Source organism: Castor canadensis, chromosome 9 (genome assembly GCF_047511655.1).
Source record: "Castor canadensis chromosome 9, mCasCan1.hap1v2, whole genome shotgun sequence".
Classification (NCBI taxonomy): Eukaryota; Metazoa; Chordata; class Mammalia; order Rodentia; family Castoridae; genus Castor; species Castor canadensis.
The window spans coordinates 97,219,251-97,237,101 of NC_133394.1; the positions used below are offsets into that span (position 1 = coordinate 97,219,251).

The 17,851-nt window shown below is 35.9% G+C and overlaps 1 protein-coding gene and 1 long non-coding RNA gene across 6 annotated transcripts in view; both read right to left on the reverse strand.

Annotated features, from left to right (window-relative positions):
* The window catches only part of Slc4a4 (solute carrier family 4 member 4), a 421,377-nt gene that overhangs the window by 124,855 nt on the left and 278,671 nt on the right, over window positions 1–17,851 (reverse strand). For all 5 annotated transcript variants that reach the window (XM_074042041.1, XM_074042042.1, XM_074042038.1 and 2 more), the window contains one exon: window positions 11,904–11,980. In XM_074042041.1, coding sequence (XP_073898142.1) covers window positions 11,904–11,980 — 77 coding nt within the window. The remainder of the gene's footprint in view (window positions 1–11,903; window positions 11,981–17,851) is intronic.
* LOC141410960 (uncharacterized) lies at window positions 5,523–11,897 on the reverse strand. Its single transcript, XR_012435787.1, has 2 exons — window positions 10,067–11,897; window positions 5,523–9,951 (listed from the first exon to the last, which is right to left on the reverse strand). It is a non-coding gene; the product is annotated as an uncharacterized lncRNA (long non-coding RNA).

Sequence of the window (17,851 nt, forward strand, 5' to 3'; positions counted from 1 at the left end):
CTAGCTACAAAATATTAAAATTGAAATGTTGTATTTTATCAGTTTGAGATAATCGTTTCAAAGAATTCTAAAAGCCACAATATTGTCCATTACTGGGGAACCAAGTACTCACTTACACTGTCAAACCACAGACAGTTGCATTTCAATTTACTTCTCCCACTTCTTATCTATTTATTGAAGGAAAAAAATTCTTCATCTGGCTAAAGTTCTAATTTTCCTCTTTAAAATGAAAAGATACTTCCAAAGTCCCTTGTTTCTCTTGGATTAACACCTCCAGCCTTCACAGTTATCTTGTCTTTCACTGAACTCCTGCTGTACAATACTGTAAGCACCATTCCAACTAGATATACAGTCACAATCTGAAACCATATATTATGCTTTTTTAAAATTATATCAGCCTCTTTTTACAGACCCCCCAAATCCCACCCAGAGTTCAGACACAAAACATGAAGTCTTTTAATCACTGCTACAGCGGAAATGTCCAACCAGTCACCATAAGAAACTTACGTTTTCTTAAATTATTCCTAATAGAATTCTGGTGATTAGCCTATTCACCAGGATGCATGCTTCAAAGGCAAACCAAAGACCAGAAACTATCAATTGGGTACCTGTCTACTTCACTTCAGATCCAAAAGAGACCATAATCACACAGGCAGAATTCTTTTTATATTGGCTAAAAAGTACAAGCATGAGGACCAGAATATAGCTCTGCCACTTAGATGCTATTTAACATTAGGGAAATTAATCTCTTCAGGTCTCAAATTAGCCAATCTATATAAAACAGAGATAATAGCATCAACTCCAAAGCATTAGTGTAAGTAGATGTCCAATCTACATTAGTTATTAATTATTCCTTCCATTGGAATAGGCTCAGTTGGGTATACTATAATTGACCACTTGTCTCAATATTAGTAGGTACAGCCACTGAACGATCATCAGGGAAGCCAATTTTGAAGTTCAAAGCATGACTCAGTTACTTTCTACCCCCTCCATGTGTATGCATGGAACACTGAGTAAGCAGGAATGCCTACTTGGTAGAATTAACCACTGGCTTTCAATTATAGAAAAAAAATCACTACTACCCTTTTAGTATGGTGGCCAAAAAAAAGAAGTATTTTTATTTCAATTCAGTATTAGATAGCAAAATCAGGCCATTGATGGTAAAAAGTGGAGAAATTAGGAGGCACTGCTGGGGACTGATAAAATCATGAGATTATTGCAGAGGCAAATCAATTCACCTCTGGATCAATCAGACAAGTGAGCTATAAATGATGGGAAGCCCTTCTCTTTCTGAAAAAGAGCAAGAGCAACTTCCTTGCACACTGTGGCCTCTTCATAGACCCACTATGCAGAGACTGCCTATTGATGGGAGCAGCAGAACCTACAACAATGCCCCCACTAAAAAGGCACTGGACAATGCACTGATCTTTCTACGAGCTCTCTCAGATGACAGCACTCCTTCACAGCTCTTAATAAAGCACTTCCAGATAACTAACCATACCACTTGGATATTAGTTCACTTAAAGTTCTCTAGGAGAGTAGGGGAGAAAAGGAAGGAGAGGCAGAGCCAAGCTGCAAATGTGTTCAATAATGCTTCAAAGGGAGAACTTGTCCAACTCATCTTGCAATCTTTCTTTTTGTTCCAAATACTGACCACCAACAAGGGTACTTGACAGGAGGCCATTTTTGATTGCCAAGGAAAATCCCACAGATCTTGAAAAGATCTCATGGAGCTGGGAACAGTAACATCTTTAGCTGAAGCAACAAGAAACACATAGGTGGCCATCTATAGTCACTGCACTCCTCACCTCCTTACCCCAGCACATGGGAAATGAGCCAGCTTGGACACTGAATTAGACCAGGAGAATAAACTCAGTTTTAATCTACATATTTTAATCTTTTGAAGAAAGTCCCAAAGTGAGTTGGGCAGCAGATTCTGGTTACTGAGATTCTTTTTACTTTAACTGAGTTGTTAAACTTTTAGTGGAGTGATTCATAAAAGAAAAACTCAAATCTGATTGTTGAACAGTATGTTAGCTGTGGGGGAGGTTTATTAACAAGTTTAAAAGATCTAGGACACAATGGGTCTATCTGTTGGAAAGCTAATTGGATTTGCAATACATGGTGAACCATCAATTGCACTTAGAAAAAAGTTCTCTCCAGAAACACTCATGAAAGAATGTAGAAAATTATAATAAGGGTATTTCCTAAAGATTTATTTGTAATTGCAAAAAAGCTGAAAATAATTCAATATCAGTTAACAGAAAATCATTTCAGTAAAATATGATTCATGTGTACTATATACCCTTCAAGAAGAATAAGGTAGGCTTCATGGTATTGGTATGTTAGAAAAAAATGCATTCACAGAACAATATGATCTCATTTATATCTTATATATGTAAGTATTTAGGCATCAAAAATAGTCCAGAACAGTGATGATTTTGAAGGGTTAGAATTTTCACTTTCCAGTTTATTCATGTTTATCTTGTTTCAATTTTTCAACAATTGTGAATACTTTTGTATTAGAAAATACTAAGACTTTAAAAATATTACAGATACTAACATATCAATACAGCAGATAAAGAATGATTGCATTTACAACTATTATAAAATTTTATAACTGTATCCTTACAGTATTCATCATAAGGTATTGCTGTTTTCTGATTTTATACCAATTTGCCACTTCCAAGAAGATAAAAGGTTTGTTTTAGAAGGGCTTAGATAGTCATAGGTAAGTTGTAAAACGAGACTATACCTTCACCAAAGATTATTACTGATAGCAATGGAGTGCTCTTGAAGTTCAATTCTGGAGTTCAAGCTCAGGTAAGATTGTGGCATAGGACCACATGCAGCTACTCCATCCTGTTCCTACCATGTCCAAGTGCCTCCTTCTGAGCCATAAAGGTTAAGCTGCTTGTCATGGTCACCTTTCCTCAGTAAGGCACCAGTGAGGTTTCCATTAGTTGTGTGCATGACCAGGGTGGCATTTCTGAAAGACTGATGGCAGCCACAGTAACACCAAGAGGATTGATGGTAAAGAAAGAATCACTCAAAACCTCAATCTTACTATTCTCAGTGGCCTATGATCACTTATAGTGCACCCAAATATTTAAATATTTTCATTAATATTGTTTAACATAATAAATAGAGCACAGAAAGTATTTCAACTAGGAAATTATTTTTCTTTATTCCAATACTTCTACAGCACAAAGAACTTACTTTGTTTAGAGTAATAAGGTATTCATATACATGGCTAATACGTTAAGAAACTGGCTCTGCAGGGTTATTGTGCTCTGAATTTAATACACTGAGATGCTCATTCGATGGTTAATACAGGAACACCACCAGGTGAACCAGAACACTGGCAAATTCCTCCATCCTATCACAGTGCATTCTCAGTGATCTTTTAAAAATGTAAATCAGAATATGCAACTCTCCAGATAAGAAGCCAAAAACAGTGTTTCACTACAATTAGAACAAAACAAAAAGGTACCCCTGACTGTTTTCCTGACCTCATTTACCACTGCACACCTGCTACCTTTGCTCCAGACACTCAGGGCTTCTTTTTTTCTGTTTTTGATTACAACGTGCCCCTTCCTGCCTCAAGACCTCTATACTTGCTTTTCATTCAGCCTGGAAATCTCTTCCCTCTATATCTTCTCTATGGCCAACCCTCCTACCTAAAACAGGCTTCTTGTACCTCTCCACATTACCCCGCTTTACTGTCAAGATAGCACTTATGAAATTATCCTATTCCTCTGTTTACTTGTTTTTGTTCTTTGTTATCTATCTCTTGCCAAAAACATTAAAATCCATCATTTAAAAGATGTATCTTCTTCATTTGCCCTAGGCACTTACCATCTTTTTAGCATAGAATATAATTTTTGAGTGAATTCATTCAAATCACAGCCCCATACACTATGGGGTGATTTAGAAGTTCCACAGTTACTTAAAATCATACTTTCAAATTTTCTAAAAGGCTCTACTTTTGTAAAAACACCAGACAGAGCCTAGTTTATATTACACAGGTTTATCTGCTTTAAAGGTAAAGCTGTCTGATCCAGACAAATAACTTTCAAGAAAGTATGGCATTAATAAAAGAGGTAATCCAACTGTTCTGATTTCAAAACACATCAGTTCTTGAAATCAGTATTAATGCCAGTGCTTCTTAAACAACCACCAGTTATTAAATATTTTTAAATATAGAAGAGAGCATAGGGTGGGAAAAAGAAAGTGATTATGTTGAATTTCTAGTAGAAGGGAAAAAGATGATGACAAGCATCACTTTTGTTAATTATCTAAGAACAAGCTGATCTTGTTTGAAAGGAACCTGAGGATAATCATTACATAGCCATACAAGTTCCCCTAAAAACACACAACTGAAGGAAAGCTGTGGCCGTTGAGCCAGGGGGAAGCTCACGGCAGTTACCAAAACCATAGTGACTAAGGACACCTAAGGACTCACAACAAGCCTTTGTTCTCAGGTTTTCACAGATGTGATTACATTTGGTGCTCTCCAGTGTCTCATTGGTCCCTGAAAACATGCTAAAGACAAGAATTATAACCTCTGAAAATATGAGCCTTTCTTAGCCACTGCATCTCCCCTGAGGGGTAAAGACCACCCATATTTAGCGTGAACTGCAAAGGATTTTGGCAGAACCATGGAAAAGAAAAGGAGTTGTTTTGCTATTTTTCCATCACTGTGAATATGAAATAGCTATTAATGCCAAGGGAGCCTTTAAGTGAGCCCTGAGATGGAAATATAGCTTCAAAACCATGAAAAGGTCATCTGAGCTGAACTGGGTTGGCTCATTCCTATACTATATATGTGCAAGAAAAGGATTAGGAGTCATTCAATCACAGACTGTTTCCTTTTAAATTTCATTGTACAGCAGTCATGGCTTAGCAATTTCAAATTTATACATTGTTTAATGGTTTAATATTCTTACTCTCTAATTTTTTTCATTATTTCTTATTAGGATATGTTTATTGTACAGGGGGGATTCATTGTGATAATTCCAAGTAGGCTTATGTTGTATATTGGTTAGATCACCCCACCATCTCTCCCTCTCAACCCGCTCACCATCCCACTTAAAACTATTGCAAGAGATTTCTATGTTCTATTTTGTATAAGTATATGAAATCTATCAACCATGTTCCCTCAACTTCATCTCCTTTATTCACCCTCCCCCCTTCCACAGGTACCCCCCACACACACTATACCTACTTTACAGTCCTGTCTTTCATTGTTAATATCTAAGATTATGTTCAAAGGGGTTTCTTAATGTATCCCTGCTATGCATAGTCTACTTTACTTTAGTCCATTCAACCCCTTCCATTACTGCCCCTAACCCCTTTACCTCCCACCCTCTATTTTCAAAAGCTTTCAATACATATCCTAATTTCCTCTACCTTCACAGATGCTGTGGTTCACAATACTGTTGATGCTCTATTGTTCTTGTTTCCTTTCTCTCCTTTCCTGAGTTATATTATGTAGTTCCACTATTATAAACATGTTCTAAGTATGTGTTTGTATATGATCATGTTTGTTTTTGTGTATTTGTTTTTCTTTTGGATCTATTCCACATATGAGAGAAAACATGTAGCCTTTGTCTTTCTGAGCCTGCAGTACTTCACCTAACATGATGTCCTCCAATTGCATACATTTACCTTCAAACCATATGTCATTATTCCTTATGGCTAAGTAAAACTCCATTGTGTGTAGATACCACATTTTCTTGATCCATTCATCACTTGTAGAGCATCTGGGTTGTTTCTATAGTTTGGCTACTGTGAATAGTGCTGCAATGAACATTGTTGTACAAGTGTCTCTATTGTATCTTGACTTACATTTTTGGGGGTATATGCCAAGGAGTGGTTATCACTGGATCATATAGCAGTTTTATTTTTGGCTTCTTGAGGAATCTTACACTGCTTTCCCTAATGGTTGTACTAATTTGCATTCCCACCAGTGTATAATGACTCCTGTTTTACCACATCCTTCCTAGCAACTGCTGTGTAACTGCCCTTGAATATGGCCATTCTAACTGGTATGAGATGAAATCTTAGTGTAGTTTTGATATGCATTGCTTTTACAGCCAGGAAAGTCGAATACTTCTTCATGTATTTATTGGCCATCTGTACCTCTCTTTGAAAATTACCTATTTAATTCATGTGCCCATTTCTTCATTGGGATGTTAATTCTTTGGGGGTTGAGTTTTTTGAATTCCCTGTAGATTCTGGATATTAGTCCCTTATTGGATGAATAGCTGGCAAAGATTTTCTCCCATTCTGTGTACTGTCTCTGAATTCTAGTAACTGTTTCTTTTGCTGTGCACAAGCTTTTTAGTTTGATGCAGTCCCATGTGTTCATTCTTTCTATTAGATGCTAAGCCTTTTGAGTTCTATTTAGGAAGTCACTGCATATGCCTATCTGTTCCAGTGTATTTCCTACTACTTCTTGGAGCTGTTTCAAAGTTTCAGGCCTTATATTAAGGTCTTTGATCCACTTTGAGTTGATAATGGTACAAGGTGAGAGATAGGGCTCTAGCTTCAGTTTTTTGCATGCATATATCCAGTTTTCCCAGCAACATTTGTTGAAGAGGCTCTTTTCTCCATCCTGTATTTTGGGCTCCTTTGTTAAGATTAGTTGGCTATGTATGGGTCTTCTATTCTAATCCATTGGTCTTCATGTCTGTTTATGTGCCAGTACCATGCTATTTTTATTGTTATGGCTCTGTAGTATAGTTTGAAGTCACGTGTTGTGATACCTCCAGCACTGGACTTTTTACTCAGAATTGCTTTGGCTAGTCAAGGTCTTTTGTGTTTCCATATGTTTTAGGATTGATTTTTCTATCTCTGTGAGGAATATCATTGGGATTTTGATAGGGATTATATTGAACATGTAGAATGCTTTTGATAGTATCAAAGAATAAACTTTTTGTTTCGGTGATTCTTTGTAGTTTTTGTTTTTTTGTTTGTTTGTTTGTTTCAATCTCATTGATCTCACAATGTTGATTCTACCAATCCACAAGCATGGGAGATCTGGATGTTCCTCTCTTTGTCAAGGTTGGGGAAGTTTTCAGCTATTACTTTATTGAATAGGTTATCTATGCCTTTAGTTTGTATCTCTTCTCCTTCTATATCCATGGCTCATAGGTTTGGTCTTTTGATGATGTCTCAGATATCTTGCATGCTCTAAATATATTTTCTTAGCATTCTGTCATGTTCTTTGACTGTTTGATATAATTCCTCCACTTTATCTTCTGTTCCTGATACTCTATTTTCAATTTTGTCCACTCTGTTCGCCAATCTTTTATTTTATATAGTAAAAGTACAGCAAAAATAGGGATTTGGGTATTTTTTTTGGTTCAAAGACAAAAATATACACTGCTATAGTAATGGTTCTAAGGATGATTTAAGTAGTTTCTGGCTTCTCAACTTTGTACTGTAGGTTGACTTCAACCATAGCTTCTCCAGTTTCAGTCATTTATCAAAGCTGACCTCGATGATGTATTTCTGTTGGATTAAACACTCCCATGTTACCACCTGTCACCATAATGAACTGATATATATTCCAAGTGGTGACAGGTAAATTGAGAAGGAAGATGAACCAGTGCAATGAAACAAGCATTAATACAGAGACAATGGTATGACCAATCAATTCTGGAATTACCCACTTGTTTAATTTTGAGCAACATGATCTAGCATTAATCTGATCACATTCTAAATGAGACATGTAATTATGAAGTAGACCAAGAGGAAGATGAGCACATAACAATTGAGGAGAGAGAAGACAAACACCTCCACCTTCCATTGCTCCTGCTGTCAATCTATTCGCTAAATATTTAAATTTAGGTCTGTTTCCATAAAAGACCAAGACTTCAAACGTAAAAATCAAAGCATTCACGTATATTTAAAGATAATAGACAGTAGGTGGTGCTAAAAATTATTACAGTACACTTTACAGATTAATTTTTAGACCAAATTCCACTATCTAATTCTCAGATAAGCCTATTAAATAACGAGTATCTTGGAAGTGATAACCAGGTACATAGTTATAAGGTCCTGTGAACCTACGTGTCTACCTGAAAATCTGCAAGGTATTTTTAAGTCTACTTAATCCATTGTGAGCTACAGGCTACAATTTCAGGTAAAATTATTCTGAGATGTTATTGCATTATTGATAAACCTGAAAAACAGTCAATCCATTTGAAATCAGTGTACTACTGCTAAGCACAGTACTTCTAGAAGAGTTAAAGTTAAAAAGTAAAACAAAGAGAAAACCTATCTATGTTCTTACCCGATTTCATAAGAGTTAAAGACATTGCATCTGATGAGCACCCACATCACATGTTTATAAACTTTGCAAAATATAGAAAAGGAATAAAGAGAGATAGAAAAGCAAATAAATTTCAGATAATCTGAGAAGATAAATGGATAATGTAAAAAACGCTCCATAGCAACAAAATAAAAGATGTTATTTATGTAGATTTATAACTAGATGAGCTCCAGATGTATTTTTTTAATCTACTCTCCACAGGTGTTTTTCTGCTTAATAGATATAACATCCAAGTTGGAATATTGGTGGAGCGTTGAATCACCTAAATTTTGGCTGTACTTTTCTTCTGCTGTTAACTATTTTGAGCTATTTCTCAATCAGGCAGCCGCTACTGAAATCATAAGTACATAAGCTTGGCAGAGTCAGAAAGAAAAAGTGCAATCCACAGATTTGTTTCTTCTGTTTTCCCAAAACAGAATCTCATAAAAAATATGCCCTCAGATTTTGTCACTATATAGCTGTCAAGAAGAGCCATTCTGTTCCTCTTCATAACTCTGAACATTAAACCCATCTCTTACGCTACTGGGAAGCTGTATAGCTCCAGGAAGTCATGAGGCACCACCACAACTGTTCACGTTGGGACCAGGCAGAATAATCAGTCAATCATAAGCTTCAGTTGCAATTGAATAGAAGTTTTTTGGGCCAATTTGGACACGCATACAGGACAAGTTTGACTTAACTGCCAACCTCACTTCGAGGATGTTGGCTAATTAATTATACAAGCTTTTTCCAAACAAATTTGAGCCTGGAAACCTTTTTTTCCTACCCAAAAAGAGGGAAAACAGGTTAAAAAAAAAAAAAAAGCCTGGGTCTACTATAGCTTTGTCTTATTTGCAAGTCCATTTTTTTTCTCATCCAAAAATGATTTAGGAACTTTTGTATTTTTGAAGTTACTAAAAGGGTAGGAATAGAAACTAGAAACTTTAGTTTGAATTCCTCCTCTATTTTTTGTTGTAGAAGAGATCATGGATCAGCTACAAAGCTATCTTCTACTTTTTGTTATAGAAGAGATTATGGATCAGTTACAAAGCTATCTTCTAGCACTTAAGTAGGAAGCAAAGAACAGTTTCTTCCTCTTTTGGGGGAGGCAGAACTCATTGGATTAAACATGGCTACTGTAAGAGCAAGAATTTAGATGGATAATTGCTCTGATAATGTTGCATTCATCAGCCTTCATTTGTTTGCTTTTAAAACAAAAAGAACAAAACTCCTGAGCTAAATCATGTGGCTTCATCTTAACATGAATCTTCATGACTGTGAGACACTAGTAGTAAGAGGCAATGAAAAGTCTGGTTTTAAGGGGTCCAATTATGCAAGTTTTATGGCAAAATCAATATCTCCCCCCTTCAAATACCCCAACCAATTTCTTCTACTTAGAAGCAAAATATTTTATAACTTGTATCTTAAACCAACAAATTTCTACATATTCCCAGACATGAAAAAGTTCAAGAAAGTAAGAAACTTTTCTCAGATAGCACTTACCAGATGCTTATTGACAAACTCCTCACTAGAGAAGGGCTGTCCCTCACAAAATAAGACTTTCTCAAAAGTCTGCCAACCAGCTCTGCCTAACCCTACTCAGTGTGGTGCCTTATCCAACTTTAAGATCCCTGGAAAACAACATAAATAATCAACATTGATTAACTGAAATTTTCATAGAGCCAAAATGTACAAAAGAGCTTTGAAAAAAATTCTATCCCTCTTCTGTTTCAGGTATGTACCTACCTATGTTTCCATATTTAAATGGTCTTCTCCCTGATTATGTCAAGAGGTGGACAGATGGAAGGGAGGAGAACAGGCCATATTAGCACTTGAAGAACAGTAAATTCAAGGAGTCAAGAATTAATTTCAAGGTAAAAGTGGAAGAAAGCAATCAGTCCTGATCAAAACAGAGTCATCATCTGCAGAACACAAATACATAAATGAAGATAAGAAGGATAATACAAGATTTCAGAAGATCTTAAAAGTTATGCAGGAAATTTTGAACTTAACAGGAAGCCCTTATAAGTTTCTAATCCAGAGTGAAAAAATGAGGGCAAGAATAATAAAAGTATATTGAATTGAGAGAAAATGGGTACAAGGGATTAGGACCAAAGTTTTTTCTAGAAACTCAGATCTGAGAGGATAAAGGCCCAAATAGGATGATGTTGGTAAGAAGATGGTAGAAAAGAGTCCAGGAGTCATTTCACAGATAGAATGTAATTTCACCTTTTCTGTACTTTTTTGGAATTTATCAAAGCCTATAAAACCTCTATCATTACTACAAGTGCTGCCAGTTATAGAACACTGTCATAAATATTGCTTTTAAAAAAACAGCAAAGTGTGAAAAGATGAATCTTCAAAGCCACCCTATTTTAAAACAGAGAGCAAGGAAGAATAAGGTCACACAAATGACACACAATTAGCATGTTAAGCATGAGCCATACTCTTCCATTATATCAAAGCACAAAAAAGTAAGTTATCAAAGTAATAATCAGATACTCCATCTTCTAAGAACTGTTTCTATATTACAAAGGAGAAAACTAGGATCCATCATGCACCTAACCAGGCTTAACAAATACCAAGACAAGGTTTTCTTGCTTCATGCTCCTTGGTACTTTCCCCATAACCTGAGGAAACAAGGTAGAATTTTTGTCTTCTTTAAAATATGATACTTTTTTATACAGGCAAAAAGTATATGCTACTTTTATTTCTTTGAAGGTTTGAGGTTTTTTTGTTTTTTTTTTTTTCATTTTGGTAGTACTAGAGTTTGAACTCAGGGCCTAGCCCTAACCCTTTGCTTTAGTTATTGCTCATATAGGGTCTTGTGTATTTGGACTATGATCCTCCTAGCTCTGTCATCTGCACAGCTAGGATTATAAGTGTGTGCCAACAGGTCCACCTTTTTTTTTTTTTTTTTTTTTAAGAATAGGGTCTCCCTAACTTTGTCCAGGCTGGTCTTGAACCACAATCCTACTGTCTCCTCCTCCCAAGTAGCTGAGATTACAAGCATGTGCCACTATGCCTTCTTGAAATTTTTTTTAAATCAGGAAGCATCCTTTTATAAACATCAATATACTACATTCTTGAAATATAATCTCTCCACAGACACCCAATCAATTAGGAAAATGGCCTGATTTATACCACATTATTTTCAAAAGAAAGCAAGCAGAGGTTCAAAACCTCACTGCTCTTCAGTACAGATAGGCTGTTTACATGTCTGAATAGACAAATATAGAGCTAGTGAGACAACTATCATTACATTTGCCTGATGTGTTGCCCCCAAATCAACAATTTCCATCATTTCTTAACCCTTTATAATTTATCAAATTATCTTTTCCATAAACTATCAATTTAATCTCCACTGCAAACCTAAGGCAGAGGTTTTACTACCTGAGCCTACTGTAGCTCTCAGGCTAAAATTGCCCAAGTCAATGAATCATAAAGGCTGAAGTCGAGACTCAAATTCTCTTCTGACTCCAGATCCCTTCACATCTTGTCACTCTGCCCTCACTCCTTGGCTAGCATTCATTAGATTCACATTCAGCCTTGCATTTCAAAGAGGCAAGGGTTCTTTGCTTACCTGGTCCTTTTCTGGCTTATCAGAAATGTCATTCAGACTGGAGGAAGTCAGATTCCTATGGGTCATGGCTGGGCTACCTGGAAAAACACAAGCAAACTCTAATTAGAGTTAGACTTTGGTTGTATACTTCATAAACGCTAGTAGATGGTGATGGGATGATGATGATGCTTCTTAACACATTAGATTCTCCTGAAGCATTTTCCAGAGACCAGGCTGGAGTAAAAACATGGTTAAATAGAAAGTATGTAAAACTCTAAAAACTTTAAATCTCATTGCCTGGTTCTATTTCAAGATAAGTTAAACTCTGAAAGAAACTTCTAAAATAAAAATAAACTTTGGGTTTGGGTCACTTTTTGTTACTGACTTTTACACACATGTAAATTTACCTGGCTTCCTTTCCTTTTCTTCTACCTACAGACACCAAATCCTTCCTCCCATCAGCAGAGCTGGCCCTGGATGCAAGCCTGGACTTCCTCTTACCCAGGCCTCAAAAGCTCTTCCTAGAACACCACCCTCCCTGGTCAACCTAAAAAGCCACCTTCCTTCCCTTCTCGGGTAGACAGTTTGATCACAAACTGATCTCTTTAATTGGCATCTGATCCAGAATCCGCAGTCTTTGCTTTTAAGTAGTATTATCCCAGGCTCTCTTATGTCTCTGCATTCCCAATTGCCAGTCTAAAATAAACATGTCCCTTTTTCCTCCTTAACATGCCAAGCCTCCCCTTCAAGTTAAAGAATGAATTTCAACAGAAATGCCTCATTGGAAACTAATCTTCCTTACAATATAGCAGCTCTAGGTAAAATTCATTGGTAATCCATCTAGTTATTTCAGACACTGTTATACACAGAGAGAAGGAACATCTACAATAGCCACAGACCATTTTCAGGTCAACAGAACACTGAACTTTCTTTCTGCAACTGGACTTGAAATTTCTAGGCTTACTAAGAAAAAGAGTAACTTTTGCAAAGCCAGAGGGTTTGACTCAACCCTCGTAGGATGCTGAGTAATACATTCGTTATCAATCCTCAATGATCTGACTCAGGCTAGTCTTCATAGCAAGAGGACAAGGACTGAAAAGAAGCACTGAAGTTCAAATGCAGCTTCACATGGACTTCTCAGTCATTCTTTGTATTATAGACTTTAATCCCTTCAGATAGAAACTCCAAAACATAATTTTACCAAAGACTAAAATCTATCCCTAATAAGTTAATATTTATGTAACAGCAGCTTCTTAAATAATGTAATTGGCTTTAAATACTAGATTAGAAAAATCATACTTTTCCTGAGCTAGCAAGACAGGATATTTTCCACTCTGCTGCATTTTATTAAGTAAGCATGGCCTAGATCTCTTAAATCCTTTATCTGGTAGGGTGTTTTATTCTAGGAAAATTTGAGCACAGGGTATTATTTAAAGGAAAGAAACATCTGAAAAAATACTCTATAAGCAAAATTAAAGAACCACTTTGAAGGCCACATTTTATGCTTTGAACTGTATACTAAACTGCTAGTGGTCACTCCATACAAAAGACATCAGGTATGAATTTGACTGTCTCCAAGTAATACTAAGATGGAAATTAATAGAAAATGATGGATAGTATAATTTTGTACTTTACATGAAAAAACAAACCAGTTATATGGACTAACTAGGTGAAAATTCTGCTTAAATTAATTAAGAAATCTGAATTATATATTCCTGAAGCAATAAGCCTATCAATCCTAATCATACTTATAAATTAAAAGCAGCTTGTATAGATGAATAGATCAGATAGATTTCTAATTATTAAATCAATCTTATGTAAGTGGCAGTACTGAATAATTTGAAAGCAGTTCTTCATTAAATAATTTAAATTTCATGGGCAACAGTCTAACTTAACTGATTTGCTTTGGAAACTTTTTATAAATACTGCAAAGATGTATCTCAGCCAAAGCTCTGTCCTAACTAGTACAAAACCTAAATAGGTAAAAGTCAAATGAATAAGGTTTTTATTATAATGCTAAACTTGGTTGATGTGACAACCTTGCCAGGAAATCTCAAATGCTATCTCATCATTTCTCTCCTTTCTGAAAGACAGTATGACATGACTACCTACAGTTATAGTATTTGGGAGACAGAGGAAGACACAGGCTGAAGGAAGATACAGGAACCAGAAGAGAAAGAGAAGGTTGATATTAAGAAACAAATCTATTGCCCCTAACTTTATCTGGTTCCCAGTAACAAAAGTAATTAATATTAACAGTTTTATGAATATTTAACTTTGTAATATACTGTAAGAGCTCAGAAGTCAATAATTCCAGCTAACTAAGCAAGATGATCACCATTCTTCATTCTTTTCTCATCATTCTCCCTATCAAATTCATCACTCCCTATTCCCTAACACCTTGAACCAGAGATAAACAAAGGCTTCCCCAGTGCTCCACATCACTGCTTCACACACTGGAGACCCTGGGCCAGCAGCATTCCCATCACTTGTTAGAAATGCAAATTCTTGAGGCTCACCTCAAACTGAATCTACCAAAACGTGGGTATGGGGCAGAGTAACATGGATTTTAAACCTTCTGAGTGGTTCCACAGCACAGTAAAGATTGAGAACCACTGATCAAAATAAGGCATCCTAACAGGATATAGCCTACTCCAAATCTGAGTTGAAAGCAGCACAGATAACTTGGAGTAGTCAGAGGGATAATTATAATAACTTTCTCTGTTCCAAGCTACTGCTCTTAACTTTCCTATCTCAAACAAATCATTAAACTAGCATCCTCACTACATCCCACTCACACATATACAACAAAATCACATTTGATTTTGCCTCTGAAGCCTCACCTACAAAACCAAATAAATAAGTTTCCCTTAGAAAGAGTTTGATTACTCTTTTCTAGAAACATCTTACCCAAATCAAAGACAGGACAAGAGCCAAAAGAGATTACAAACCAGATTATTTGTAGAAATCAGATTTTAACAAACCCAAGAAGTTGTTATACAACAGGCCCCCAACAATGCGCTGTTGTGTATGTCTCTAACTGATGTGCACTGAGACACATTCACGTTGTCAGAATAATCAGTGCTTTGTATTTACAGCATGGGGCTGTAATAAAAATTTATTATACTGTAATCTTGAGTGAGTGTGGGGAATAGAGAAAAATGTCACCTTGAACCAAACAGATGAAATACAAGGGGCATATGTGACTTCTGGGGCATAGGTGGTCTTCACTCAAGTCTACTACTAGTTGCTTCTTTACATTTAAAAACAGGGTGTATAAATATCTTAACATTGTTCTTGATCCAAAGAAACTTTGTTTTTTTAAGTTTGATTTTAAAAAGAGAAGAAAAAGTCTTGAATGCATAGTCATAATTAATTTCCATGTCACTGTTTTCTGGCCATAAAAAAAGAACGCTTTGGAGAATCACATTTTCAAGCAGTTTCACACAATCAAACAGAATTTCATTTTCAAAGTACCCATTTGGCAGGTACATACTGTTTCTATAAAAATTAATTACAGTCTGTACTAAGTTTGAAAATCATTGTTATTCTTTAGCACACATGTTGCTAAGGCACAATAAAAAGGTGAAGAAATATATGACATAGGAAAAACCATTTAAATATATTCATAAAATGTATACAATAAATATGCATGTAATACATTGACACATAAATTTCTTACCACTACTACCTCAAGCCCCCATAAGAGTCAACAGAGAACAGAAGGACAAACTAAAAGATCTCATGGCCTGTGACATATACCAGGTTCTCCATTTTTAACAATAACTAAAAGGCTACAGATGTAGTTCAGTGCTAGAGTGCTTGCCTAGCATGCACAAGGTCCTGGGTCTAATCCTCAGCACTACCAAAACAAAACAGACAAAAAGAAATCATTCCAAGACAATCATTGTTACTAAGCCAGGAAGCATTCCCTCTAATGCCAGCACTCAGGAAGTGGAGGCAGGGGAATCACAAGTTCTAAGTCAACCTGAGCTACATCGTGAAACAATGTTTTAAAACACAAAAAAACCACTAAGGTAACTTACATATAATAGACATATAAGTGTCTATTCAAAGGTATGATTCTAATTTATTGCTTAGGGCCATAAAACTAATAATAAATACAGTTGCAAGAAAATGCACGTACTGCTGTGTGGATCTGGAACATCCCCCTGAAGGCCCTAGCTCTGAATGAAGGCTTGATACCCATACGGGGTGCTACTGGGAGGTGGTGGAAACTTTATGAGGTAGGCCCCTAGTGAAAAGAAATTAGGTCTTTGGCGGCATGTCCTTGAAGGGGATATTGGGACCCTGACCCCTTCTTGTCTCTTTCTTTTGTTTCACTTCTACCATGAGGAAAACAGACCTTCTTTACTATAAGCTCCCACCATAATACACCATGCAGCCTCAGGGCCAAGTAATTATGAACTAAACCCCTGAAACATTGAGATAAAATAACCCTTTCCTCATCATAACTTGTTTATCTCAAGTATATTGTAGTGGGACTGGAAATCTGACTAACACAACACGTTCACTTGTTCTGTACCCCATCGACCCTTTGATATTCTACTTTCCCTGGTTTTTTTGACATAACAAAACTACTGAAATATGTCTACATCCAAGATTAATGATCAACTAATCTTTTTGAGTACTACGTACTTTAACCTAAATGTCTTACTTAATTTCATATCAACACTGTGAGGTATTATTATTACCACTTCACAAATAAACAAATTTCAAGGAAGGGAAGTCCATGGTCACACAGTAGATGGTAAAGCCACAATTTAAATTTTGATCTCTTAATACCAAACTCACATCCTCTGTAAAGAAAACTGGTATCTCTATTTTACTTATATAAACACATAAACCTTACCATGTCTAAGGAAGAGAAAATGAATATAATGTATAACCACAAAACAATATTCTATTTCCATGCCAACTATGTGCCATATAACATTGCAAAGGATATTTAAGACAGATATGTTCTTGGTTTCTGACTTAGCTGTTCCCAAAAATAAAGCTGTTTCTTTATTTTTTCCTTTTCATGAAGAAGAAAAATATTGAACTACTCTATGTGTCACTGTGATTAAACAGGAGCATCAAACTATAGCTCTGTGACAAAGATATTAAAATCAGTAACAATTTTAATTACTAAAAAATTATGCTACATGTTTCTGAATGTCATAATTCATAGTCATAGTCAAGAGCTTGTAAAATTCTACAATGTAATATAGCCATTTCTCCATGATTTCCATGTTGGTATTCCACATTTAAAGTCATTCCAACTTCAATTTCTTTCCATTTCAATCACTGATAAAAGGAATATAATGGGACAATCAGTTTGATTGAGAAATCTACAAGAAATGAATGTTTGCCATGGCAAATGGTAATTAAGAGCTATCGCCACTACAAATAAGAATAAAACAGGAAGATCATTAAGACCTTCAACATTTCCTTTCCCCACCCTTTAAATAAAATACAGAAATATTTAAAGTATAAATATTAGATTAAGGCTATTTAAAAATATCATCAGACATTAGGATCTCTTTGAAGGATTTTCATAACTAAGGAAAAATTTGCTTATTTCTTTTCAATTGTTTTGTTTAGGTGATTCTTATTAGTTATTTGTTCATGATTAAATGCCAGTAAACTCCAAGAGTCCAGAGCTAAGACCCATGGTTTTGTCTTATTCACAGGTCTAGCCTCAGAGCTTGGCATTAGTGGTACTTCATGAATATTTATGAATGAATAATATGAATGGGTATCATTTGGCCTCCATTTGGAGTAACTACCATAAACGCAACTATGCAAAGTACATTTCCTATGGAGAGAGATGCTTGTGCGCACCCTCCAATAGCCTTCAGACTTGGAAAGCATGAGCAAAAATAAGGAAGAAGTTTGTACCTGGCCCAGAACTAACAGGACAGAAAGAATATACCAAGCTTCCCAAAAGCCTGTCAGCTAGCAGT